At 45.2% G+C, this 26,652-nt stretch overlaps 1 protein-coding gene across 2 annotated transcripts in view; it reads right to left on the reverse strand.

Annotated features, from left to right (window-relative positions):
- Positions 1-26,652, reverse strand: part of AKT1 (AKT serine/threonine kinase 1) — a 123,890-nt gene that overhangs the window by 76,906 nt on the left and 20,332 nt on the right. For both annotated transcript variants that reach the window (XM_077923461.1, XM_028747722.2), the window contains exon 2: positions 25,941-26,103. In XM_077923461.1, the coding sequence (XP_077779587.1) occupies positions 25,941-25,986 (46 nt within the window). In that variant the 5' untranslated portion in view covers positions 25,987-26,103. The remainder of the gene's footprint in view (positions 1-25,940; positions 26,104-26,652) is intronic.

A 26,652-nucleotide genomic window follows, 5' to 3' on the forward strand; every position in this document is an offset into this window, starting at 1 on the left:
CTTTCTGCCGGAGCGGTACCTATTTATCTACTTGCACATGACGTGCTTTTGAACTGCTAGGTTGGCAGGAGCAGGGACCGAACAACAGGAGCTCACCCCGTCGCGGGGATTCGAACCACCGACCTTCTGATCGGCAACTCCTAGGCTCTGTGGTTTAACCCACAGCGCCACCCACAAAGCTCTTAAACTATCAGAAAGTTCTTCCTGGTATTTAATTTCAGGAAACTTGAAGGTCTTTCTTCTACAACCACCACACTGCTCTCTCACCAACTCCCAATCCAAATACAACCGTTTGAAATGAAATTGTTCATCCCTGTGCCGATGGGCTCAAAAACACTTACAGACTAACAGAGTTCTTCCCAAACTTTTGCTGCCCAGCCGTGGGCTGCTTGAAACTCACTGACGGTCATGGTGGACCACATGATGATTTATTTATTTATCTATTTATTTAGCCTTTTGCACTGTGCTGTGGTAGGTGCTGTGTATCTTTTAATCGCATTTCAATAGCTTCTTTTATTTCTCATATATGGTATTTCAACTCTATTTTAATTGCTTTTTTATTTATTATATATTGTACAGCCATTCAATTGTATTTGTATATGGAGTTCAATTTGTAATACAACTGTCCAGCATTCAGCTTACTTATAGATACACATGCATGCAAGTAGATTCCATCATAAGAATAAAAGCACTTTTTAAAAAATAATTTTAAAAAGCTTCTTTCAAGACATCGCCAGACTGCATCTCATGGCAGGAGGCAGGGGTCAGCATCCTGGGAAGAACAACAAACCCCCTCACCTGCCACTGTAAAGACTCCTCTCGCCAGACAAGAGTTTGAGCCAGGAGATCAGTAGAAGCTGTGTAGATACGGTCTACTTGGGTCTCATTCCAATCAGGAAGGGTGAGATCTTCTAGGAAAGGAAGACTCTCAAACCAGTGAAAAGAGGTGTGGTGAAACCCCAAGGTCTGTTATATTATTTGGAAATAGCTCAGGAGTGGGATTGTTAAGAGGCTGGGTACCTGACAAAAAGTGTCCCTTGCTCATGAAGCAAAGCTGTGAAGGAAACTGTGCTGTGTCAAAAGTATTTTAACTGTGACACCTATCATTAACTAAGTAAAGGAATTGAGAGCGAAGTGACAAAAACTGAGCTAAGCATTTTGCCACCTATTGTAGAAACCTGAACATCAACTTGAAGGGTAACGACCAATTTCCCCTTTCCTGCTGGGCTGCAGCTCCTGGAAAGTTGGCCCAGGAGGGAATGAAGACCATGGAACTAAAATTTTTGGAGAGCCCTGGTTTAGACAACTGCTGCTTATACAGTGGTACCTCGGGTTACAATCACCTTGGGTTACAAACGCTTCAGGTTACAAACTCTGCTAACCCGGAAGTAGTACCTCGGGTTGAGAACTTTACCTCAGGATGAGAACAAAAATCACACAGCGGCAGCGGGAGGCCCCATTAGCTAAAGTGGTACCTCAGGTTAAGAACAGTTTCAGGTTAAGAACGGACCTCCAGAACAAATTAAGTTCGTACCCAGAGGTACCACTGTACAGTGAATGAATGCAGAAGAGTGCAGCATCAAAGCAGAAAGCACAGCTACGTTGTGCATAGCTTACAAAGGACAGAGCCTTCTTTGCGATGGCTCCCTATCAGTAGGATTCTCTCCCCAGACGGTCATTTAGACACCAGCTGGAAACATTTATTTAGCAAAGCTTTTTGAGCTTTTAAATATAGCGTGGGGGGGCGTTGTTGACGATCTTATATAGCACGGGTGTCAAACACAAGGGCCGCGGGCCGAATCCGGCCCGCCAGACCTCGTCATGTGGCCCGTGTACATTTGAATATCTACTTATATTCTAGTTCCGGGCAAGCGGCTTCTCTGAAAGACAGGAACCGGCCGCAGCCCCGGGTTTTTATTCCCCTCCCTTCCTTTTGCTGCGGAGAGGAAGCGAGAACTGCAACGAGCCCTGGAGCTGGGAAGAGGGCACGTGGGTGGCTGAGTTGGAGGGTGAAGATTTGGGTTGGGCAAGAAGGATCAAGGGTCGGGAGCGAAAGCGCAAGTCAGGGCTCCCTCGCCACCCCCACCCCCCTCTTAGGACATCCGAGCAGACCCCGCAGCGCAGGCAGCCGTGAATGGGGTGGGGGAAGGCAGGCGAGAAAGACCACCGATCCGGGCCAGCTGTGCCCAAAGAGGGTCGGCGATCCAGCTGCGCCGCAGCCCGCCCGCCCCCCCTCCAACGCAAAGATCAGCCACACAAGCTCGCCAGCCGAGCTGCAGGACGCGGGTCTGACCGAGTCCCCGGCGCAGCCGCCGAAGCTAGCAAATACACGGGAGCGGCAGGGTGAGAAGAAGCCGGGCTCCGGTTAGGCTACGCCAAAAATGCTGTAGGTGTGAGGCTGCGCAGCACGCTTTTTATACGGCGCGCTGTATCCCTCCGCCGGAGCAGCGCCTTCTTTTTCCCTCTCCCTCCCGGGACTGGGGCATGTGGCAGCAGAGTGACTGCAGCAGGCAGCCCTGCCCCCTCCCCTCCCCACACCCGCCCCCTCCCCACTGCCAGCCCAGCTTGCAGGCGGCGAGGAGGAGGAGGAGAGGGGTCGCTGAGCGCGTGCTCCATCTCCCTCCAAGGTAACGGCGGGCAGCAGCCGGCGCATTGGCTTCGGAGCGCCTGCCAGGGGTTGCAGCAGATGCTGCTCATGGCTTAGGCGGCTTCCGTGTTCCTGCTTTGGTCCGAGAGGCCGAGCCGTTCCGCAGCAGGCCGGGAGAAGGGCAGGCTGTGTGTCTGCTGCTTCCCTCAGAAGCCCCGAGGTGCAGAAGCCTGGCAATAAAAACAAGAGCGAAGAGGGGCCTGGCGAGGATGCGTTTGGGGCCGGCCCTACTGTTAGGCAGAGTGAGGAGGAGAGATCTTGAGGCGACTGGTTTGGGGGTGGGGGGAGGGCAAGAAGAGGAAGCAAATTCTTGCCTAGTTCACTTATTGTTTCTGGAGTTTTGCTCCCAGGGAGAAGGAGAGGAACCTGTGGGAATTCGCAATATCCGCAATAGCCAGCCGTGTACATTTGAATATCTACTTGCCATTATTCTGACTATGTTTCTGCTTTTCAGAGCTAGTTATTAATTAAAAAGGTAAAGGTACCCCTGCCCGTTTGGGCCAGTCTTGCCAGACTCTAGGGTTGTGTGCTCATCTCACTCTATAGGCCGGGAGCCAGTGCTGTCCGCAGACACTTCCGGGTCACGTGGCCAGCGTGACAAGCTGCATCTGGCGAGCCAGCGCAGCACATGGAACGCCGTTTACCTTCCCGCTGGTAAGCGGTCCCTATTTATCTACTTGCACCCGGGGGTGCTTTCGAACTGCTAGGTTGGCAGGCGCTGGGACCGAACGACGGGAGCGCACCCCGCCGCGGGGATTCGAACCGCCGACCATGCGATCGGCAAGTCCTAGGCGCTGAGGTTTTACCCACAGCGCCACCCGCGTCCCTTAGTTATTACTTACATTATTACAAAAAACAGTAATAATTGAATGCAGTGACAATAATTTATGATAATAAAGAGTGGACACATAGTCCTACAGATACAACCGGCCCTTTGAGGGTGACCAAACTGCTGATGCGGCCCCCGATGAATTTGAGTTTGACACCCCTGTTATATAGTTTCTTTCTTATTAGCTCTGATTATTATTATTATTATTATTATTATTATTATTATTATTATTATTATTAGTGGTGACAAGAATGTGATAATCCTTATACTGATTTAAACAAACTGCGGTAAACTGCTTTGAGGACGAACCAGTCTGGAAGGCAGGATTTAAAGGTGCTAAGATTAAAACAAAACGACAGGCAGGGAAAGAATTACAGCGGTCAAAAGCGACAAGCTGCTCCGCTTCTTGCAGATGTTCGGCACAAAGGCAGCTGCTACCGGTGGAGCAAGTTGGAGCAGACTGCCCTTGCCCGTACCCGGAGAAACTACGGAACTTAGTTTCTGCATTTGTTCTTCAGCAAAGCTCCCCACCCAAGTTTCACAGGCCGACGCTTGCTCTGCTCTTCCAATGACAGCGGCAGCTCGCTTTCTGAAGGGTGCAGGAAGTCCAAAGGATTTACCCTGCAGGGCAAAGACCAACAACAGTATGTTTATGTCCAAACTAGCTGCGTCATGTGAATGGCCGGTTTCGTTTTAGACATGAATGTTTGCCTTGTCCGTTGGCTGGGTACTTTCTGTTTTTTTTAAAAAGAAAAGAAAAAGAAAAATAAGCTATTCTACTCTCGTGTGCTTTTAATGCTGGAAAAAGTTATAACAGAGGAAGGAACTGTTCCAGAAGCCAGAAAACCTACAGAATTCTTACCATAACTTTGGCACAGCACACTTTTCTAGTGTCACAAAAGACCATTATACTGCAGGGTTACTTCATTTCCCTGCTCCCAGTAAAAGGAGCACTTTTCCTTTCTCTTCCCACACCCCCCATCCCAAAGCCAGTAAGTTCTGCATTTAATTATTAAGTTAGAATGGGGGTGGGGGGAGAGAGAGAGAGAATGTGGAAGACCCACTTCTCACTGAGCAATAATGCTCATTTGCTTGCCAGTGGCAGGCTGCTATCTAAACAACTTTTAAAAAGTGGAACTGAATTATAAGACATTACTAGAAGCGGGAATACACAGAGGAACTATACCAGAAAGAAATGGATGCCTCGTACACCCCAGGTAGTATGGTTGCTGACCTTGAGCCAGACATCCTGGAAAGTGAAGTCAAATGGGCCTTAGAAAGCACTGCAAATAACAAGGCCAGTGGAAGTGATGGTATTCCAGCTGAACTATTTAAAATTTTAAAAGATGATGCTGTTAAGGTGCTACACTCAATATGCCAGCAAATTTGGAAAACTCAGCAGTGGCCAGAAGATTGGAGAAGATCAGTCTACATCCCAATCCCAAAGAAGGGCAGTGCCAAAGAATGCTCCAACTACCGCACAATTGCACTCATTTCACACGCTAGCAAGGTTATGCTTAAAATTCTACAAGGAAGGCTCAAGCAGTATGTGGATCGAGAACTCCCAGAAGTGCAAGCTGGATTTAGAAGAGGCAGAGGAACCAGAGACCAAATTGCAAACATGCGCTGGATTATGGAGAAAGCTAGAGAGTTCCAGAAAGACATCTACTTCTGCTTCATTGACTATGCAAAAGCCTTTGACTGTGTCGACCACAGCAAACTATGGCAAGTTCTTAAAGAAATGGGAGTGCCTGATCACCTCATCTGTCTCCTGAGAAATCTCTATGTGGGACAAGAAGCTACAGTTAGAACTGGATATGGAACAACTGATTGGTTCAAAATTGGGAAAGGAGTACGACAAGGCTGTATTTTGTCTCCCTGCTTATTTAATTTATATGCAGAATACATCATGCGAAAGGCTGGGCTGGATGAATCCCAAGCTGGAATTAAGATTGCCGGAAGAAATATCAACAACCTCAGATATGCAGATGACACAACCTTGATGGCAGAAAGTGAGGAGGAATTAAAGAACCTTTTAATGAGGGTGAAAGAGGAGAGCGCAAAATATGGTCTGAAGCTCAATATCAAAAAAACGAAGATCATGGCCACTGGTCCCATCACCTCCTGGCAAATAGAAGGGGAAGAAATGGAGGCAGTGAGAGATTTTACTTTCTTGGGCTCCATGATCACTGCAGATGGTGACAGCAGCCACGAAATTAAAAGACGCCTGCTTCTTGGGAGAAGGGCAATGACAGGCCTAGACAGCATCTTGAGAAGTAGAGATGTCACCTTGCCAACAAAGGTCCGTATAGTTAAAGCCATGGTCTTCCCAGTAGTGATGTATGGAAGTGAGAGCTGGACCATAAAGAAGGCTGATCGCCGAAGAATTGATGCTTTTGAATTATGGTGCTGGAGAAGACTCTTGAGAGTCCCATGGACGGCAAGAAGATCAAATGCATCCATTCTTAAGGAAATCAGACCTGAGTGCTCACTGGAAGGACAGATCGTGAAGCTGAGGCTCCAGTACTTTGGCCACCTCATGAGAAGAGAAGACTCCCTGGAGAAGACACTGATGCTGGGAAAGATGGAGGGCACAAGGAGAAGGGGGCGACAGAGGACGAGATGGTTGGATAGTGTTTTCGAGGTTACCAGCATGAGTTTGACCAAACTGCGGGAGGTAGTGGAGGACAGAGGTGCCTGGCGTGCTCTGGTCCATGGGGTCACGAAGAGTCGGACACGACTAAACGACTAAACAACAACAACAGAAGCGGGATCCTGGTTGAGGTTTATTTGCAGATAAAAGTGGCAATACTTGCTTCATTCCAAGAATCTGGAAAATATGAATACAACAGCAATTACAGAGCTAACTCCTAGGCTCTGGCAATTCAGCTTAGGAACGTTTTGTAGAATTCAGCTCTAAAACTGTATCGGGCCTAGATCCTTATTTGATGTTATTGTGTCACTGAACAGCCTCTTGACCTAGTGCAAGGTGATCCCCCGGTAAAGTCCCCAAATCTCCTTTGGAGGGAAACCCAGAACAGATTTAGGGATCTGTGGAAGGAGGAGGAGGTTTCATCTTGCAAGAAAAAAAGCATTGCACCAACAGATCCTTAGCACGACCAATGTTTTAGATCACTGGTTGTGCTTCATCCAATTAAAAAATCTACATTTACTGTTTCCTTCTCCACTTTAGCTCATATTTGGATATTTTTTCATAAAAGCTTTTTATCTTGGGGTGGGCTTAAGAGGGTCTGCAGCTGGGCCAAAGAGATAGAGTGGGGGTGCTACTGGTCTACTGACCACCCTTGTTGCCCAGCATGGCCCACTCTCAAGAGAGCAAAGGAACCTGACATGTTCCTGAATGCTCTGGAGGAATTTTCTAGTTACATAGTTCTCCTCATTTTGCCCTCACAACAACCCTGTGAGGTAGGTTAGGTTGACAGGCCGCGAATGGCCCAAGGTCACCCAGTGAGCTTCATCGCCAAGCGGGGATTTTCAAACAAGATGAAAACACACCTGTTGTTTAAAACATGGAAATCTGGTCAGCAAGAATGTTCAGTATTTTTGTTTTCCAATGCATTTCTCATCAATGCATTTCTGGCACAAGCAAATTTTTATTCTGAAAATGTCGCCCAGAGAAACGGCTGCTCTAACCACAGTTGACATGATTGCTCCTGAATGTCCTCTTGAATTCTGACTATGGAGCAAGTCAGATGAAGACTAGAAGTAGTTCAAATCTCACGCAGAAGCCAACTGACCACGGGTTAGCACATATATTTGTGCCTAAGATAGTTTACCCACCTGCAGCTATTTTCCACTGCAATACTCAGGAAAATAATACACTGACTTATACAGAGTCAGACCAATGGGCCTTCAAGCTCAGTACAGTGGTACCTCAGGTTACATACGCTTCAGTTTACAGACTCCGCTAACCCAGAAATAGTGCTTCAGGTTAAGAACTTTGCTTCAGGTTGAGAACAGAAATCGTGCTCCGGCGGCGCGGCAGCAGCAGGAGGCCCCATTAGCTAAGTGGTGCTTCAGGTTAAGAACAGTTTCAGGTTAAGTACGGACCTCCGGAACGAATTCAGTACTTAACCTGAGGTACCACTGTATTGTCTATGGTTATTAGCAACACCACCTCTCCAGAATTTCAGAAAGAGGACAAGTCCCATCCCCAAAACAAGCAGGGAATATGGAAATGTAGAAAGCTACTTTTATACAGAGTCCGATGACTGTTTAGACAGGGGCCATTCCCATCTCTACTGGTGACGCTGGAGATTGAACCATGGACCTTCAAACCCATGCAAATGCTCTTTGTTGCTCAGCTACAAAACACAAAAAAGTGTTGGAAGTGTTCTATGGTGCATGCATGGCAACAGCTAGGAGCAACAGGCAGAGCCAATTCCCCTAGGTGAACCTCAGGGGGTCCCCCCGGGGCATGCCACAGAAGCATCAGCAAAAGCACTGGGAAGGTGGAGTGGGTGGGGGCACTCTTTGGGCTCCATATGCCAAGGGGACTAGCTACCAATGGTGTAGGAGGTGGGAAACCAGGGTCTGAGTGCACACTTAGCCAAGATGCTTGCTGGGCCACATTGGACTAGTGAGACTAACCCACCTCACAAGGTAGTTGTGATGATAAAATGAGGAACCTAAAGGCCCCCCAAAAAGAGTTGTGGTCTGTCCTGCGATCTCTTTCTAATCTGAGAGAGAACTAACTGTGCATCTTCCCTGTACAGTAGATAAGAACTTTGTAGAACTAAGGACTAAGGGCTGCTGCTGAAGGATTTTCACGTTCCTTGCTGGCTAGGAAAAGCATGAGCCAAGACCTGTATCTGACTGTACAATGATGTTTTTAGTCAGGAAAAGAGAAAGGTCATGGTTATCCTGCTTTAAAAAAAGCAAAGAATAGAAAGCTGTACATTTGTCCCCCAATTCAGCGCTCACCAGTACCCAAACAATGATACCATATAATCTCAAAAACTGTCCCGTTGCCTCTGGGTTAGCAGCAGCCAGAACTGAAAATCTGTACTGCAGGCCCTACTGAACCAGTATCCCTAGGGTCTACTCCAATACATGGCCTTGTTTAGATATTTGTTTTCTCTTTTTATTTATTTAAAAACTGCATCTCTGCATTTATCAGAATTTTTTCTGCAGTGTCTGTGCATAAAAACCTCTTAGTATTTTCGTTTCTGATTTTGTTCAGTTGGTTATAGTCCCTTTTTTTTGCTTTTGTTACATTTTTGATTAGTTATGTTTGATATGCAACTTAGGAAAATGATAAAAAGTATTTTTAAAGAAATAGCAAATGAACCAGATTAAGCCACCCACTGAGTTGCAGATATGAGGCAATCCTTGTGAAAACTGGAGAAGCCCAGAGTTAGCTACAAGTGATTTGAACTTTGCCTAGTCAAAATAAGAAATACAGTGGTGAAGAAGAAGAAGAAGAGTTTGGATTTGATACCCCGCCTTTCACTCCCCTTCAGGAGTCTCAAAGCAGCTAACAATCTCCTTTCCCTTCCTCCCCCACAACAAACACTCTGTGAGGTGAGTGGGGCTGAGAGACTTCAAAGAAGTGTGACTGGCCCAAGGTCACCCAGCAGCTGCATGTGGAGGAGCGGAGACGCAAACCCGGTTCCCCAGATTACGAGACTACCGCTCTTAACCACTACACCACACTGGCTCTCTCTTAATTCGTTCCGCGAGTTTTTTCGTCTTGCGATTTTTTCGTCTTGCGAAGCACGGTTTCGGAAAAGTTTTGGAAAAGCTTAAAAAATCACCAAAGTCTTCAAAAACCTCAAAAAAAGGCTACCACACCGCGTGCTATGAGTTGCTCCTCGAAGTCAAGTCGCAACTGTATTAACGGTGTTAAGAAAAAGGAAAGAAACTTGCAAGACGTTTTCGTTTTGCGAAGCAAGTCCATAGGGAAAATCGTCTTGCGAAGCAACTCAAAAAACAAAAAACCCTTTCGTCTTGCGAGTTTTACGTCTTGCGAGGCATTCGTCTTGCGAGGTACCGCTGTAGTATCTTCACCTTTACAGGCTGCTAGTGATAAAATACCTGAAATGCAGAAATCCTCCTGAACGTAGGTCTTGCTTGGTCTCTGTCAGCACTAGCAGTGGTTCAGATCCAGATGGCAACAAGGATTTAGCAGAAAAACCAGACACAAAGACATTGTGCATTGGTGACAAGGGCCCAAAATGCACATACGATATAATCTTATCTGAAGTTTGGTTTCGTTCACGCTAGTCCAGAAGATCGAGCTAAAACACCCCAATGTGTACTTTGTTGAGAAGTGCTGGCTAAGGTTAGAAGGAAACCCTCAAAGCTGATACAACACCAGAAAACCAAGCGCAGTGAACCCAAAACAAAACCAACTAAATTTTCCCAGCAGACATGACCTAATGAAATGGCAGCAAGTGATCACTTGTGAAAATGGCTCCAATAAATTTTGCAGTACTGAAAGGATATTTGGAGGTAGCTACAGCAAAGGGACGCAGGTGGCGCTGTGGGTTAAACCACAGAGCCTAGGACTTGCCGATCAGAAGATTGGTGGTTCGAATCCCCGCGTCGGGGTGAGCTCCTGTTGCTCCGTCCCTGCTCCTGCCAACCTAGCAGTTCAAAAGCACATCAAAGTGCAAGTAGATAAATAGGTACCGCTCCGGCGGAAAGGTAAACGGCGTTTCCGTGCGCTGCTCTGGTTCGCCAGAAGCGGCTTAGTCATGCTGGCCACATGACCCGGAAGCTGTATGCCGGCTCCCTCGGCCAATAAAGCGAGATGAGCGCCGCAATCCCAGAGTCGGCCACAACTGGACCTAATGGTCAGGGGACCCTTTACCTTTTACTACTTACAGGAAGAGTGAAGAAGCCACACACTACAGCCAAAGAGCTTATTTTGCCATCTGCTGCAGTCACTGTTGAAAACAAGTGAGAATCCTGCACTGCAGGGAGTTAGACAAAATGACCCTTGGGATCCCTTCCAATTCTACTATTCTATGATTCTAAGTCTTAGGAGAGCACACGGTGAGCGAGATGCATGTCGTTCCTCTTTTGAATAACGCCAGCAGTCATCGAATTTCCGCAATGCCAGATACAGTCAAGCTCGGGTTACAGACACTTCAGGTTGCGTTTTTTTGGGTTGCGGACTGCCGAAACCCAGAAGTACCGGAAAGGGTTACTTCCGGGTTTCGGCGGTCACGCATGTACAGAAGCGCTAAATCACGCTTTGCGCATGCGCAGAAGCGCCGAATCGCAACCCGTGAGTGCGCAGATGTGGGTTGTGAACGCTGTGGGTTGTGAACGTGCATTCCGCACGGATCACGTTCCCAACCCGAGCATCCACTGTACTGTGAATGAACAGTTAATCAATATATGTTGAAACCTACTTTGCAATAGTGTTGAGATGACTCAGCTGATGTTGCAAATTGCCCAACACTTATGATTTAGGTACGCTTTGTTAATCCCGTCAATGCGGTTATTGAGGAAGCAAGTTTCAGAGGTGCCAACACAAACCACGGAAGAAAAATTCTCGATTGTTAGGAGACGTTTGCGACTGAAAGTGGTTTGGACTGGTTTAAGTGTGTTGGTGACACCACAGATGGAGTGGCAGCAATGGCAAGTCAACATTTACGGTTAGTACGGCGAGTTTTAAATGTAGATCCCGATGCTGTATCTTATCACTGCTTCATAAATTGCGAAGCATCGGCAGCCAAAGAGCTAGGTGCAGTACTTCATGCAGGACATAAAAAGGTGTTGGCAAGTATAAACTTTATCAAAGCCAGTTCGCTTCAATGCACTTTTATGTGACGTCTTATGTTCAGAGATGGGTTCCGAATGTGTATACTTATTGCTTCACACAGAGGTTTGCTGGCTGTCAGGGGGGTCAGAGACTCGTTCCAAGTCATTTGGTCAACACCAGTATACCTTGCCGACACGTTTGGTTAAGCTGAATCAGTTTATGAGGTAAGGATGAAAACCTCTTTACTCGTGTAGCAGAAGTTGGGAGTTTTCATGATTAAAATGGAGCTCTGGGCAGTTTGGGTTTGAAAGGGAACAACAGACAACTTTCCCATGCGTGACAGAACTTCATGTTTCACGGGAAGATAAACCGTATGAGATTAAAAGCTAGCATTAAGCAAACAAGCATTAGGCAAACAACCATCAGCCACTTGGGATTTACTACATGGGAAATTTGCCTACTGGTTTCTGAGCAAGTGCAAGCAAAACCCAATTGCAACTGATGTCATGAAGTTGTCTTTGTCTGCAAAAAAAAAGAAGGAACTCATTGAATTGCCGTGCGGTAAGACCTGCAAAGATAAATTTTTGGAAATGCGGTTACCAAATTTTAGCGGCTACCACTGAGTATCAGAAGCTTGCTGATGGAGCAGTATCTGTGCTGCTGAGGTTTGGTAGTACTGTACATAACTTTACAAAACAGGTTTTCCAGCATTGACTGCTACAAAGACAAAATATAACAGCAGCAGCAGCAGCAGCAGCAGCAGCAGCAGCAGCAGCAGCAGGAAGAAGAAGAAGAAGAAGAAGAAGAAGAAGAAGAAGAAGAAGAAGAAGAAGAACAACAACAACAACAACAACAACAGAGTGCATCTGACAACAATCTGCACTAAGGTACTCGTTGGCAAAATACAATCTCAGCCATTCAACTGACACTTGTCAAAATAGATTTTATCAATAATAAAGAGGTTTAAAATGTTAACAGCTCATTATATTTAACACTGCCTAAACGCATGTTTTTAGAATAAACCTGTAACTTATTTATTTATTGCATTTATATCAAACCTTTTCCTCCAAGGAGCTCAAGGTTGTTATATACATGGCTCTCCCCCTCCTCATTTAATCTCCACAACAACACAATTTATGAAGGAACATCCTGCATTCAGGTGGTTGCTGTTCTCACATTTTGAGAAACGGAACTGTGAATAATTTTGTAAGCGCATATTAACAGGGGCGCTAAGAAAGTTTTTGCTTTGGAGGCTCAAGTAACGGTTATAAAATAGGGCCAACTAGATGTGAAAACGCACCAAAACACAGCTGCCGAAGACCTAAGGTCCACAATTCACGCGGCAATAATCTGATGAGTCATCATAATAAGCAAATTTGGATTTGTAGATTGCCAGACCAAAAAGGTTGAGTAGCAGCACTTGCCTAGAGCACCTTCACTAACCTGGTGCCCTCTGGATGTTTTGAACTACAACTCCCAGCATCCCCAGTTCAAAACATCTGGAGAGAACCAGGTTGACAAAGACTACTCTGGAGTTTCTTCCAGAACTAATCTGTAATCCTGTCTTAAAGGAAGAGGTAAGACTACATAGAATCACATACAGTGGTACCTCAGGTTAAGTACTTAATTCGTTCCAGAGGTCCGTTCTTAACCTGAAACTGTTCTTAACCTGAAGCACCACTTTAGCTAATGGGGCCTCCTGCTGCCACTGTGCCTTTCCTGGGCACTGTCCTGGGGGTTTTATTGACTCCCAAGAGCCATATTCGGACCCCCATATTTATTGAGCCCCAAGAACAAATCCTGTCGGGGAGGTGCATGAAGGAAGGGAAATAGGGGGGAGCCCAGTTGCGCAGGCAGAAGCCCTTGCGCAGGGCTTCCACTGACAGAATTAGTTAGGTGAATCCCTCCCCAAGCATGTTTTCCCTATTAAATCTGCATTTCACTAGCTTAGCTCCCCATTACCTGCCTGCCTACCTAGTGATGTATGGAAGTGAGAGCTGGACCATACAGAAGGCTGATCATCGAAGAATTGATGCTTTTGAATTATGGTGTTGGAGGAGACTCTTGAGAGTCCCATGGACTGCAAGAAGATCAAACCTCTCCATTCTGAAGGAAATCAGCCCTGAGTGCTCACTGGAAGGACAGATCGTGAAGCTGAGACTCCAATACTTTGGCCACCTCATGAGAAGAGAAGACTCCCTGGAAAAGACCCTGATGTTGGGAAAGATGGAGGGCACAAGGAGAAGGGGACGACAGAGGACGAGATGGCTGGACAGTGTTCTCGAAGCTACAAACATGAGTTTGACCAAACTGCGGGAGGCAGTGGAAGACAGGAGTGCCTGGCGTGCTCTGGTCCATGGGGTCACGAAGAGTCGGACACGACTAAACAACAACAACCTGCCTGCCACTTTCTGACAGGGACTGTATCCTTTACCTTAAAAAGAAAACCCACGACAGTTTCACAGCATTTATATTCTGCCCATCCACCATGGAGTGTAGAGTTGAGTCCCAGTTGATCTGCCACCCAGATGCTAACATGACCCTGGCCTGCTTAGTTTCAGTAGGGCGGCTGCACTGTGTATCTTCAGAACATATTCTAGGGCCTTTTGACCACTGCTTCGCTCTCAAGCACAGGAAATGTTGCTGCTGCTGCTGCTGCTGCTGCTACCAACCAAATGTATACAGCTAAACTCATCCTTTGGTTTCCAAAACATGCTGGCCGCTCTTTATTTTCCTAGCGCAGTGATGGCCAAACTTGGCCCTCCAGCTGCTTTGGGACTACAGTTCCCATCATCCCTGACCACTGGTCCTGTTAGCTAGGGATGATGGGAGTTGCAGTCCCAAAACATATGGAGGGCCAAGTTTGGCCATCACTGCCCTAGTGACTGCCACTACCCAAACGTTTACCATTAAATACATTCTGCAAAAAACAAAACCCATTAGCATGTTAAAAAAACAACAAATTGGTAGCGCAACTACTACCATACTTGTAGTATAATTGTATAACAATCCTGTTTTCAGATTATGCAATGCATAGATACAAAGGAGTCCTATCACACAACGTGAGGTAGAAAGTTTACCACCAACTGCGAATAAAATATTAGGCAATACTAGCAATTTCAAAGTTGTACTTAATGTTTCTCAGGTAATCGTCCCTAGCATTGTCTTTAAATGTTCACAAGCATTCTAATAAAATTGTCTACGCAATTTAACATTTAAACCTTATTAAGCGTGCCTTCATTCCCCTGCCCCCCCCAAAAAATTCATATGCTTTGTGCCATATTGGTGCAAATAAAAGCAAATATAAATTAACATGGTGTGCTTTATTTTTAGCTTTGTTTACCAAATAAAAGTAAAAAAAACATGCTAAATTAGTTCACTCTCTAAGGCAGCAGAAAATTTTCCAATGCAAACAGAAAACCTTCCAATGCAAATTAGACTAATTTGCACAAGAAAATATTCCAGTCCCATTTTGTTTGTTTGTTTGTTTTAAAAAAACAAACCTCACTTGACTACACAGGCAAACAGAACTAGGCAATTCATTCCTTCTCTTCACAACCCCTGCCCCTTCCAGCTAAGGGCATGTGAGCAGGAAAGGGCTACCATGTTCATGTCTTGTCTGCAAGCTTTCTGCAAGTATCTGCTTGGCCACTAGAAACAGGATGCAGGGCTAGAAAGGCCTTGTGGTCCTGTCTTGCCATCAAGAGGTTTCTCCTTGCATTCAACCAAGATCTACCCCTCCTGAAGCTTAAGCCCATCAGATGTAGTCCTGCCCTCTGGAACAGCAAAGAAGACGTCTTTATCCTCTTCTATGTGAAAGTTCACTAGGTAGTCTCTGTGTTGCCATGCCCAATATGTCTAGTTCCTTAGGAAGCTGTCAGACCGTTGAACAATCTAGTTCCGTTTTGTCTACACTGATTGGCCAGTGGCTCTCCAGGACTTCAGACAGAGGTCTCTCCCAGCCCACTGAGCTACAGCTCTTCCAGTCTGTTAACTATTCACACAAAGCTCTTGACATTTGCTGCATTAAGTGAAGTGCAGTGTGCTAAGAGGAAGGCACACTTGGCAAATCCACACCGTGATCAACTCCTGCCCGGCAGCCAATGTCCCCACTGTGGAAGGACGTGTGGATCCAGAATTGGCCTCCACAGTCACTTACAGACTCAATGTTAAAACTGTGTTTATGGAATACAATTTTACTCGGCTACGAGTGATCGCCAAAGAAGATTACCTTAGTGCATAACCCTACCAATCAGCAAAGGTTTGATCAGTGTTGGAAACTCAGATATTATATAAGCTGGGCGCCAAATGGCTCCTTAAACCAAGGTTGCAGTCGCCAAAACAGAACGTCTAGTTGTCATTTTGGGGCAGGACAACTCTTAAGTCCTAATTTAAGACTGAGTGTGATTGGTTCTCAGTTAACCATCTGGCTAGTTCAGATGCCAACCTTGAGCTAGGTTAAGAGCTTTGAGAACTTAAAGAAGAAAAGTCACTTGATCCAGGGACAGTCCACATACTTATTGGCCTATTCCAACCGCTTTTTTCTTAATGGTGAAACAAGACCGTTCATAACATTAAGAATATTCTTCACAACTGTGAGCAGGGCAGTGGGGTGGGGGAAATTGAAGACAAGTGACAACAATTAACTATAATGTTGCTTACCGCTCTTGTTCAGGCTGCACAGGAAAAGCATTTTGGTACCTGAAATTCATTCCGATTGTGCAGATAAAATATAACTGATAGAAATCTACAGGATGTGGTATTAGGGTGTGAAAACAGTCCTGATCCAATGATCCCCAGACATGCACCTCCAGATGGTGGAGATGTCCTGGCACCCAGGAATCTTCACTTGGTCACAAGTGGCCAATAACCAGGCGCAAAATGCGCCTGGCTAATTTCGAACACTGAGTGAAGTGTAGTGCATTATGTTAGTGCATAACCCCACCAATCAGGTTAGGATAGGATGCGCTGGTAGATCTCTGGGTGGCTTGCATTCGATCAGCAAGGGTTTCTGACTCCAAAGCAAAATAACTCGCCCCTCTGAAAATTTGTTTATTACAATTACTCATCTACTGCCAGTCACGCAAGCGTCCCCAGATGGTGTACAATAACAAGATACACCAAACAAATAAAAAATACAGGACGATTAAAATCAGAGGACATCCAGCAGTCATAAGGACAAAGGAACATAGGAAGAGCCCTGCTGGATCAGACCAAAGGCCCACCTATTCCAGCATCCTGTTCTCACAGGGGCCCATTAGATGCCTATGGGAAGCCTGTAAGGAAGGGGACTTGAAACCATAAACCATTCTTAAAGACAAAAGCTAAGCTGGAACAGGCTTCTGTGAGAAAGGACAGCGAGCTGAATTCTCTTCTGACACTGAAAACAAAACCTTAGGATCAGAATGCATTCGGAGGCAACCTGTTCTTTACTTCTAACTCTGTGGCTTTTGTACCTGGGGTTGGTGAAACTTGGCGTTCCAGAAAAAGGCAGAGAAAACCCAACATATCTGAAGTGTACCCATCCCTGCCCTTAGTGCCTCAACATTGACTCCAAACCCTTTTGTCTCAGAATTGAGGTAGACTGTGTCTATTGATGGCTGTCCTTCATCTCCCTCTGCGTCCAGTATTAAATGTTACCCTCAGCATCAGATATTTCGTGACTTAACTTGCTCATTTAAGCCTTAACCTATCTGACTGTCTTCTTCTTCTTCTTCTTCTAAACTATTACTTAAATGCATTTGCAAAACACAAATGTTTACGTTGTGTGTGTTTTACATATGCTTTATTCACATGACTGTTTAGGAATAGTACTGTGCCTTTAAATGGTGGTCTTCATGATGTAGAGTCAGCTGTTTTTGAACTACAATTTCCATCATCCCTAGCCACTGGTCCTGCTAGCTAGGGATGATGGGAGTTGTAGTCCAAAAAACAGCAGGAAACCCAAGTTTGGGAAACCCTGATGTAGAGGGTGTATACATTCTTTGGCCCATGAGATGACACAGTACCAGCCAACTGGAGTTGGAAGGAATTACGGCAAAACAGATAAAAGAGAAAGATCCATTGGCTCAGGTCATAAGACAAGGATAGGGAACCAGATGTTGTTGGGAATCTAACTCCCAACATGCCTCAGCCTGCATGGCCAACAGTCAAGAGGTTATGGGATTTGCAGTTGAGGGCCAGAGGTTCCCCATCCCTGGTGCAGATATTACTGGCACCATATGATACTGCGGTCCTCCAGATGTTGTACAACTCTCACCACCCTGATCACTGGTTATGCTGAGTGGGGAGGGTGGGAGTTAAGAGTCTGGCAACATCTGGAGGGCCAATGGTTACCCACCCCTTCCATTAGGAGTATTCATAAAGACAGGTGTGTCCTTGCCAACATCGACTACCTCCAATGGTTAAGCAGAAGTTTTTGACAAGTTACCCTTCAGTACAAAACTTGATGCACCAAGCCAAGCCATGACCAGAGCATTCTGTGATCTGGCCCTCAGTTGATATCTCCCAGCATCCTGCCCACCACCAAAAGGTCGATTTGACGGTTGAAACAGAAGAGCAACAAAGCCACAAGATCAAAGTCTTCTACTGCATATAGCGCAACTCTTCTTCCACCCACACTGACAGGTTCTCTGCCCCACATACTGACTGAAGAATGACCTCCCCACCACCCCAAGCGTCCCACCCACCCGTGAGAGTCAGTGTTGCTACAAGGAGATCTTGGGGTGATTAAGTCAGCTTATCATGGTTCCCTTGCATTTCCCAAAAACCTGTTGCATTTCATTATATAATTCCCTACGTGAGCTGTTAATTCCAGGTCGTTGTTTTGTTAAAAGACGGCATGGGCATTTTCACTTAAACTCAACTTTGATGTCTCAGTGCCAGACTAGCACATGGTCGCCAATGGGCACATTTCTGGACCAATGGGCACATTTTGAATTTTGAAAGTGTTCTGGAAGTGCCGGTCATAAAAATAGCTGCTATGAGGCTGGGAGGGCAGGGGCAATAACACAAAATGACTGCCATTGGAAGTGTGTCATAACACAACATGAGACGTACAGCTACCCCATCAACCTTATGCTTACCACGGTAAGTCAACTATGTCCTGCTGGTTCTGCTTGTGGAGATCACACAATATTGATTTTGCACACTCTCACACACAAACATGTGGAGAGATGCTGTTGCTAATAGCAACAAGGAGAATTATTCAGCATCAGGATTAGACCCAGATTCTAACCACCACTCTAATGAAGGCCCAGCCACTATCACTCCGTCTTGCCTAGCCTACCTTGCAGGGGTGTTGTCAGAACAAAAATGGCCAGAGGGACCACATTCACCAGCTTGAGTTCCTTGGAGGAAAGGTGGGATATGATCTAATGAATGATGCTTTTGTTTTTGTTTTGTTTTGTCTTCTTACTATCACACAGTATAAAAATCTTATGAAATAAATAATGCATTCAGCCTCCCGTTACCACCTTTATAAACTTGTCCTCAAAAATGTTCTGCACCTAACATTCCCGACCATCAAGCATTTGCCTAATTTTTTACTGAACTATGTTTTGATTTGCAGAGAGTTTACATTCGAAGAGTGTGCCTTGTTCGTTAATTAAATTGTTTGTAGCCCACCTTTCAATACAGTGGTACCTCGGGTTACATACGCTTCAGGTTACAGACTCCGCTAACCCAGAAATAGCACCTCAGGTTAAGAACTTTGCTTCAGGATGAGAACAGAAATCATGCTCCAGTGGCGCAGCGGCAGCAGAAGGCCCCATTAGCTAAAGTGGTGCTTCAGGTTAAGAACAGTTTCAGGTTAAGAACAGACCTCCGGAACGAATTAAGTACTTAACCCGAGGTACCACTGTAAATGCTTCCAATGTGCTTTTTAAAATGCTTAAAACAAAAACCCAACTCTAATATGGAGTGAAGACTGTTGGTCGATCTAGTTCTGTACTGTTTACAGCGACTGCATTAGCTCTCCAGATTTTCATCCCTACTTGGCAATGCTGGGGACTGAACCAGCAGCTTCTGCCCACATAGCACCAGGGGCAACAGAAAAGGGAAGCCAAGAACTTATCCAGGGAAGATGTTCCAACATTTTGGTGCCATCTGAAAATATGACATTGGGATACACAGGACTGAAAAATCAAACGCAGCACCTCCAACCATCACCACACCTCCCTCTTACCGCAGGTAATATTTTAGGTAATATGCACACAGGGACACAGAGAAATGTTTTCCCCGCAACTTGTGGTCATGACAAGGAAGAGCTATTGCCCAATTGCAGAGCAGGCCCTTTGCACACAGAAGCTCACAGGCTTAATCCCTGGAGAGCGTCTGCCAGTCAGTGTAGGTAAATACTGAGCTAGATGGAGCAATGGTCTGGCCCTGTACAAGACAACATCCTAGGCTCCTGGCAATGCTGACCGTCCCTTCCCCTTGTCACAGCTTCTGCTATGCGCTCTGCATTCCCCAAGAGAAACAGAGGAAGTTATTGGTAATAGCTGCTGCTGTATTTGCAGATGACTAAACCCCGGGCTATTGCAATTAGGGTCACAGGGCTACTCAACACCCATTGAAAGCTGAAGAGTTCATTCATGAGATCTGCAAGCTTCTGGCTTGAGGTCAGGGAGATGACTGGTCTTTCCACAAACGAAACATCTGCTGTCCTGGAAGTAGCACTTCCTTTAAGTGACTGACTCATGCCTCTGCCAGGAACTACCAAGACAGACATAGAGGAAGGAGTCTCATTTCATTTCTCCATTTAGTGCAGGGGAAAAGCACATGGGAGGCCACAGTGGAAACCTCTTAATACGGCTGTGCTCCGAAATATAATTCTGCAATGTGCTTAGAGGTACACAGCCACTGCATTCCTGAACTCAGATATGAAATTCACATGGCCGATCAATCTTCTGGCAGATGGGGGCAAGCCAAGTTGTCCGATGAGTTTTCAACTTACTAACTTGAATAGACGGACCAATGGGTAGGAGCAGCCCCTTCTCATGAAAGCTTAGAAAATAAAAAAGTTAGATTTTACAGCACAAACAAATATCCTTCCAGCGTACCATCCTAGATTTTTGAAGTACATTAGATTTTGAAGGTTACATACGCTTCAGGTTACATACGCCGCTAACCCAGAAATAGTGCTCCGGCGGCACGGCGGCAGCAGGAGACCCCATTAGCTAAAGTGGTGCTTCAGGTTAAGAACAGTTTCAGGTTAAGTACGGACCTCAGGAACGAATTAAGTACTTAACCTGAGGTACCACTGTAACTTGCACAACAATGAGAACTAGAGACTTGATGAGGCTCCAGAGAGGAGATTGGGAAACATAGTTTGGTCCTGAAGCTTGTATGCCTTTGAGCCACATACTAAAAAGCATTTTTTTAAAAAAGTGAGTTCTGCATGCTAGGCCATTAAGTACCAACACTCATGTGGGGAACATTTCGCCCTCCAAATGTTACTGAACCAGAACACAGGTTGTACAATGACAATACAGTGGTACCTCGGGTTACATATGCTTTAGGTTACATACGCTTCAGGTTACAGACTCCGCTAACCCAGAAATAGTGCTTCAGGTTAAGAACTTTGCTTCAGGATGAGAACAGAAATTGTGTTCCGGCAGCGCAGCAGCAGCAGGAGGCCCCATTAGCTAAAGTGGTGCTTCAGGTTAAGAACAGTTTCAGGTTAAGTATGGACCTCCGGAACGAATTAGGTACTTAACCTGAGATACCACTGTAAAGATATTATTATTAACTGCCATCAATCCATGTTGGCAAAGCCAATGGCCAGGGATTATGGGAATTGTAGTTCTGCAACATCTGGAGGCCTCAAGGTTCCCCACATCTGCCCTATATACAAAAAGCTTAAGTGCCTCCCATTCACAAGAGTTCCAAAGAATTTTGCAACCTGAATTGTAAACCTTAGCAGCTCTCTAAATATAACTGTAACTGGATGAAGAACTCAATTAAAACAGCAAATACGCTATACTGTTCAGATGATTGCATCTTAAAAAATGAAACACAAGTGGCTCAGTTCACTGGTTTGTTTTCCTTTCAAAGGGAGATAATTTTAACAAACATGCAAAGCTGCAGCCAAGTAAGTTCTACCCATTAATTCTAATGGAACCGAGTTAGCCTTGTCCATTCATTTCAAGCGGTCTACTCTAAGCATGACTAACACTGAATACAACCCACAGTTCATAATCTGTATTTTCTTTCTGTAAGCTTTCCTTGTTGTAATTATAGCCTGAGCATGTTTCACAAGCTCAAAATATCAGACACTGGTTTTGGAAACATCCTGTGGTCGGTGCACTTGAAAACCTTGATGCTCTTTTCAAAAGCCAGCCAAGTTCTTGTTTTTGTTTCTTTGCACTCCAAGTATATTTTTACACAGCCATTGTTGTGAACGGAAAGCCGCTATTAAAAAGGCGCACTCAGAAACACAGCCAAAAAACAAAACAAAAGGTAAACACAGGCCACAACTCCTGGCGGTGTGAGCACAAAATTTAAAAACCGTATTGCAAGACAAGTTGTTGCTGAAACCAGGAACAAGAGTTAAGGGAGCATGTGCCGTCTCTGAGGCATAGTTTGGGGAAAAGCAGAAGAGCATAATACTGAGAGTGCGCTAGATCAGGACCTGGGAAAACTGGGTTCAAATCCCACCTTAAAGTTCATTAATTCTCAGAATAAGAGCTCACCACGGGGGTTGATAGCCTATCTATGACTTAATGCTGGGTTTTCCATAAACATGCGGTGTTAGAAACTCAGATATGTAAGCTAGGTGCCAAACAGCACCTTAAACGTGAGTTACGGTGACCACAACGGAATGCCTATTCACCAGAGGGTTAGACTAGATGACTGCTGGGGTCCTTTTTCCAACGCTACAATTCTACGATTCCATGATCTCAACTACACTGCTTGACTGTAGCTTGCTCCTACAACAATTCAGTATGCAAGGAGAAACACAGTGGAAATGGAAATGGTATTAACTACGGACTAAGGCAGAGGTTTTTAAACTGTGGCCACCAACCTGGTGCCCAGAAATCTCCACGTAGCCGCAGGTGGACCTGCGCCAGTAGCAAAACGTGCCTGGGGAATTTCGAACACTGGGTGTTCTGTGGGCAAGAGGTGGGCCGCTTTCTGAGACTGACGATGCTCCATAGAGCTAGTCAACCCCGCTATCTGAGGCCAACCAAGGCTCCTTGACACCCAAAACCGGATTAAAGCACATGTCAACATTCTACATGTCTGGATGGGCTTGCCTAAAACAAAAATGTTTTAGCAGGCACCATAAAGTGCACAGGGGGTGGTGTCTGCCTGATTTCAATAGGCATGGATCTCCAAAACATAGGCTTTACCACACTAAAAGATTGATTTCCTACAAGTTTGGAATGAGTATTATGTGGCTTCTGTTTACAGTGCCGGTTCTGCAGATCAAAGTGGTCACTCTTCCCCATGCTACTCATTTGTAAGTCTCTGACTACTGCTTGCTCTGTGTCTTGGGGCCATCCAAACTGTTCCCCTTCTGAACTTTCTTGTTCACCAATGGTTTCACATTAGACAACGGACAGGGAGCTAGTGGATTCTGATGGGACTACAATTCCCATCATCTGTGACCATTGGCCATGCTGGCTACGACTGATGGGATTTGTAGTCTAGCAACATATGGAGGGCCTCAGGTTCTCCACTCCTACTCTAGGAGTCAATTATCAAATTACAATTAACACCCCTAGTGTTTGTTCTCCCGGATCAAAAAGGCCAGGCTGAGACTTTAAAAAAACAAAAAACGGCACTAAGAGAGAAATATAGACACGAGGCACAAACCTCCTGTTATTCATCTGCGGTTGCCAGTACTTATAAATGTGCCTGAGTTACTGAAGGAAAAGTAATAAAGCTTCTCCAACATGTAAGAGGAAACTTTCCCTTTTCTTTCATTCCAGCTGCTTTTAGCTACCTAAAGGTGTCATTCATATGAACGACTTCAGCAATAAACAATTCAGGCTAATAAAGACTGACTTTTTGTTGGGTTTACTGGGTTAGTAGAATGTAGTTTGGCAATTTGATTTAATAGATTTTAGATAAAAACTTAAAAGATTTCACTCGTTTACTGATTCAAGACCCTACACATTCTGTAAAGTGTCTTGGGTATCATGTGATGGGAGGCGCAGGTTAAGAATTAACATTTTCATAAGAGATAAAATCGCTCACTTCCCTTAATCATCAGCACAAATTGTATCAGGAGTCAACCAATCGACAAAACTCATTTACAAACCTGAATTTTTAAAGCGTTTTCTCCTGTTAGAACATTCCTCATCAACTCAACAAAACTGTCTATTTTTCTTTCATCATCACAGGTATTATTTTGTACAAAAACCTACTAATCTGGGCTTTGGAGTGACCAAGACCCCCCCAACTGCACCTGCAAATGTTTGCAAGCATCCTGTGTTTTTCCTATAGCTTGTGGTCATTCTTAATCAAGGACCTTTACATGACTGCTTCTTCTCCCAGGAAGAACTTTGCAAAATGTGCTGCTGAAATGTGCCCTCAACACTTCCAGCACTAGATATGAGCTTCCTTCAAAAGAATCAACTAAGTCCTCATATTGGGTTATCGGCTGCAGCACGGAAGTACGGTATTTTTTGCTCTATAAGACTCACTTTTTCCCTCCTAAAAAGTAAGGGGAAATGTGTGTGCGTCTTATGGCGCGAATGCAGGCTGCGCAGCTATCCCAGAAGCCAGAACAGCAAGTGGGATTGCTGCTTTCACTGTGCAGCGATCCCTCGTGCTGTTCTGGCTTCTGAGATTCAGAATATTTTTTCCCTTGTTTTCTCCTCCCAAAACTAGGTGCGTCTTGTGGTCTGGTGCGTCTTATAGAGCGAAAAATACGGGTATGTATGTAACAGAGAAAAGCATTCGGAACCAGCGAGACCAGAGGTTTACCGAGGACTGGAATAAATTTACAGAGTATATTAAAAATTTATGTGAAGGTCAATTAACGTTTGTAGGTTTTCAAGAAGCTCTGTGATAACAATGGAAGGAAATATTGTTTTATAATAATTGCTAAGATTAATTTGGTTAAAAAACAACAAAAAACAACAACAATACAGATGCAAGAAATGTGAATAACTGTGAAAACATGAAAATTTCCAGATAGACTGAAGGAAGTCTGAAAGTGGAAAGATTAGAATTGGATGGAATGTTTTTCTTTTATTGTTATATTTGAAAACTTTATAAATAAAAATTATTAAAACAAAAAGAGAAAAGCATCTCTCCCGGAGCACCGTCTGTCAGATACGTTTACCAATGTTCCCCCACAATGCTTTGTGCCAAAGCATGTTACAACGCATGAACGATTAGAGCCGTTCAAAGGAAGGTGCTATTCAAACTCACAAATGCACAGCCTAAAATTCTGGGTGTGATGCATTTCACATATGTCAGTTTTCTATTAAAAAAAACAACAACAACAACCTGTAGCCATTACATACAGAACCAGAAACATCCTCCCTTGACACAAACATTTGGAAGCCTCGAAGGTAGGGCTGCCATATGTTTGGAATTCCCCGGACATAGCCGGAATACTGCAGTCGCAAGCAGAGTCCGGGCAGAAATCGCCAAAATCTCCGGGAAAATACGGATGCATGACAACCCATGTCAGAAGTCTAGAGCTCAATGAATGTTTATAAAAATAGCTCAAAAAGCTGCATTTTTTTTGCGCTTTTGCAGAAAAAGCCCAACAACTTTGTCCCCCCCAAAAGCTGCTAAATAACTTTTGTTGTCTGTTCCCCTTTTCTACTGTCTATTTCAGATTTTAACTTTTTGAAATATGGCAGCCCTACTCTATGGCCCCATCCACATTGTACATTTAAAGCAATATCATACCCCTTTAAACAGCCCCAAAGGATATTGGGAACCGCAGTTGGTTAAGGGAGTTACTAGGGGAGTGCTCACACAGCTACAATTCTCAGAGTGGTTTAACAATCGATCCTTCTTCCCAGGGAACTCTGGGAAATGGGTTCCCCATACAACTCACAGCACCCATAACAAACAGTACAACCAGAATTCTCTGGGGGGAGCCATGACTGTTTTAAATGCATAGTGGGGCCTACACTGGGTGGCTCAGATAGACCATGTTTCTCCCGATTTTATTAATTTACCGTATTTTTCGCTTTATAAGACACACTTTCCCCCTCCTAAAAAATAAGGGGGGATGTGTGTGCGTCTTATGGAGCAAATGCAGGCTGCGCAGCTATCCCAGAAGTCAGAAAAGCAAGAGGGATAGCTGCGCAACGCTCCCTCTCGCTGTTCTAGCTTCTGGCTTAGCCCCTCAGTCCCTTTAAAGAGCTGTGCGGAGTGTGTGCAGCTCTTGGGGGCTTTTCCCTCCTCAAGGAAAACCCTGCAAGCACAGCACACATGCTCCACGCAGCTCGTGAAAGGGAGCGCTGAGCAGAGCCTGGGATGCATACAGGCTCTGCTCAGCGCTCCCTTTAAATAATATTTTTTTCTTGCATTCCCCCTCTAAAAACTAGGTGCGTCTTATGGTCAGGTGCATCTTATGGGGTGAAAAATACAGTATTTCTTACACTGATGTCTCACTTTCCTATCATCACACACCTCAACCAAAGAACCCAAGGCAACTTACTTGCAACTTGCATAAGTTATAACACATCCAGGCACTGATCCCGAACTACTCGGCTTCAGCAAAGGTGGAGAAGGGGAGGAGGGACAGTACTTACCTCGTTTGTGGAGCCAGCCCTCTTTCACTATTGCAACTTCATTCATAATGGCAAATTCCCCCTCGACCTAGCGATGGAAGCCAGACAAGACGCTTGCCCACAGCGGTGCACAGAAATCGAGCTCTTTCTCCCCGTCTTCCTCTTTCCCCTTCCTCAGCTATTCCTGAAAGACAAGGTGGGGGGTGGGTGAAAAACAAGGCAACGTCGATTAACCCAAACAGGTTATAAAAGATGCAAAGACCATTATAAATACAGAGCCCGGACCAAATCTCTTTTGGTTAAACAAACACAAACACACACACACACACACACACACACACACGATGCAATGGAAAATACACACGAAGAAGAACCGCCCCAATGCAAACAGGGGAAGCTGACATAATTGTTTGAGGATTCCTGCGTGTTCAAGCGGTCAGGCAAAATACAGAAGCAGCCTCGATACGAGCACTGACCGTATCAGCCAGAGAGAGGAGAGACCTCTGGAATTAAGACCTTGTACTGGAAAAAGCCATGGTTTTCCCAGTAGTGATGTATGGAAGTGAGAGCTGGATCATAAAGAAGGCTGATTGCCGAAGAATGGATGCTTTTGAATTCTGGTGCTGGAGGAGACTCTTGAGAGTCCCATGGACTGCAAGAAGATCAAACCTATCCATTCTGAAGGAAATCAGCCCTGAGTGCTCACTGGAAGGACAGATCCTGAAGCTGAGGC

The sequence above is a fragment of the Podarcis muralis genome, chromosome 1 (assembly GCF_964188315.1).
Source record: "Podarcis muralis chromosome 1, rPodMur119.hap1.1, whole genome shotgun sequence".
NCBI classification, from domain to species: Eukaryota; Metazoa; Chordata; class Lepidosauria; order Squamata; family Lacertidae; genus Podarcis; species Podarcis muralis.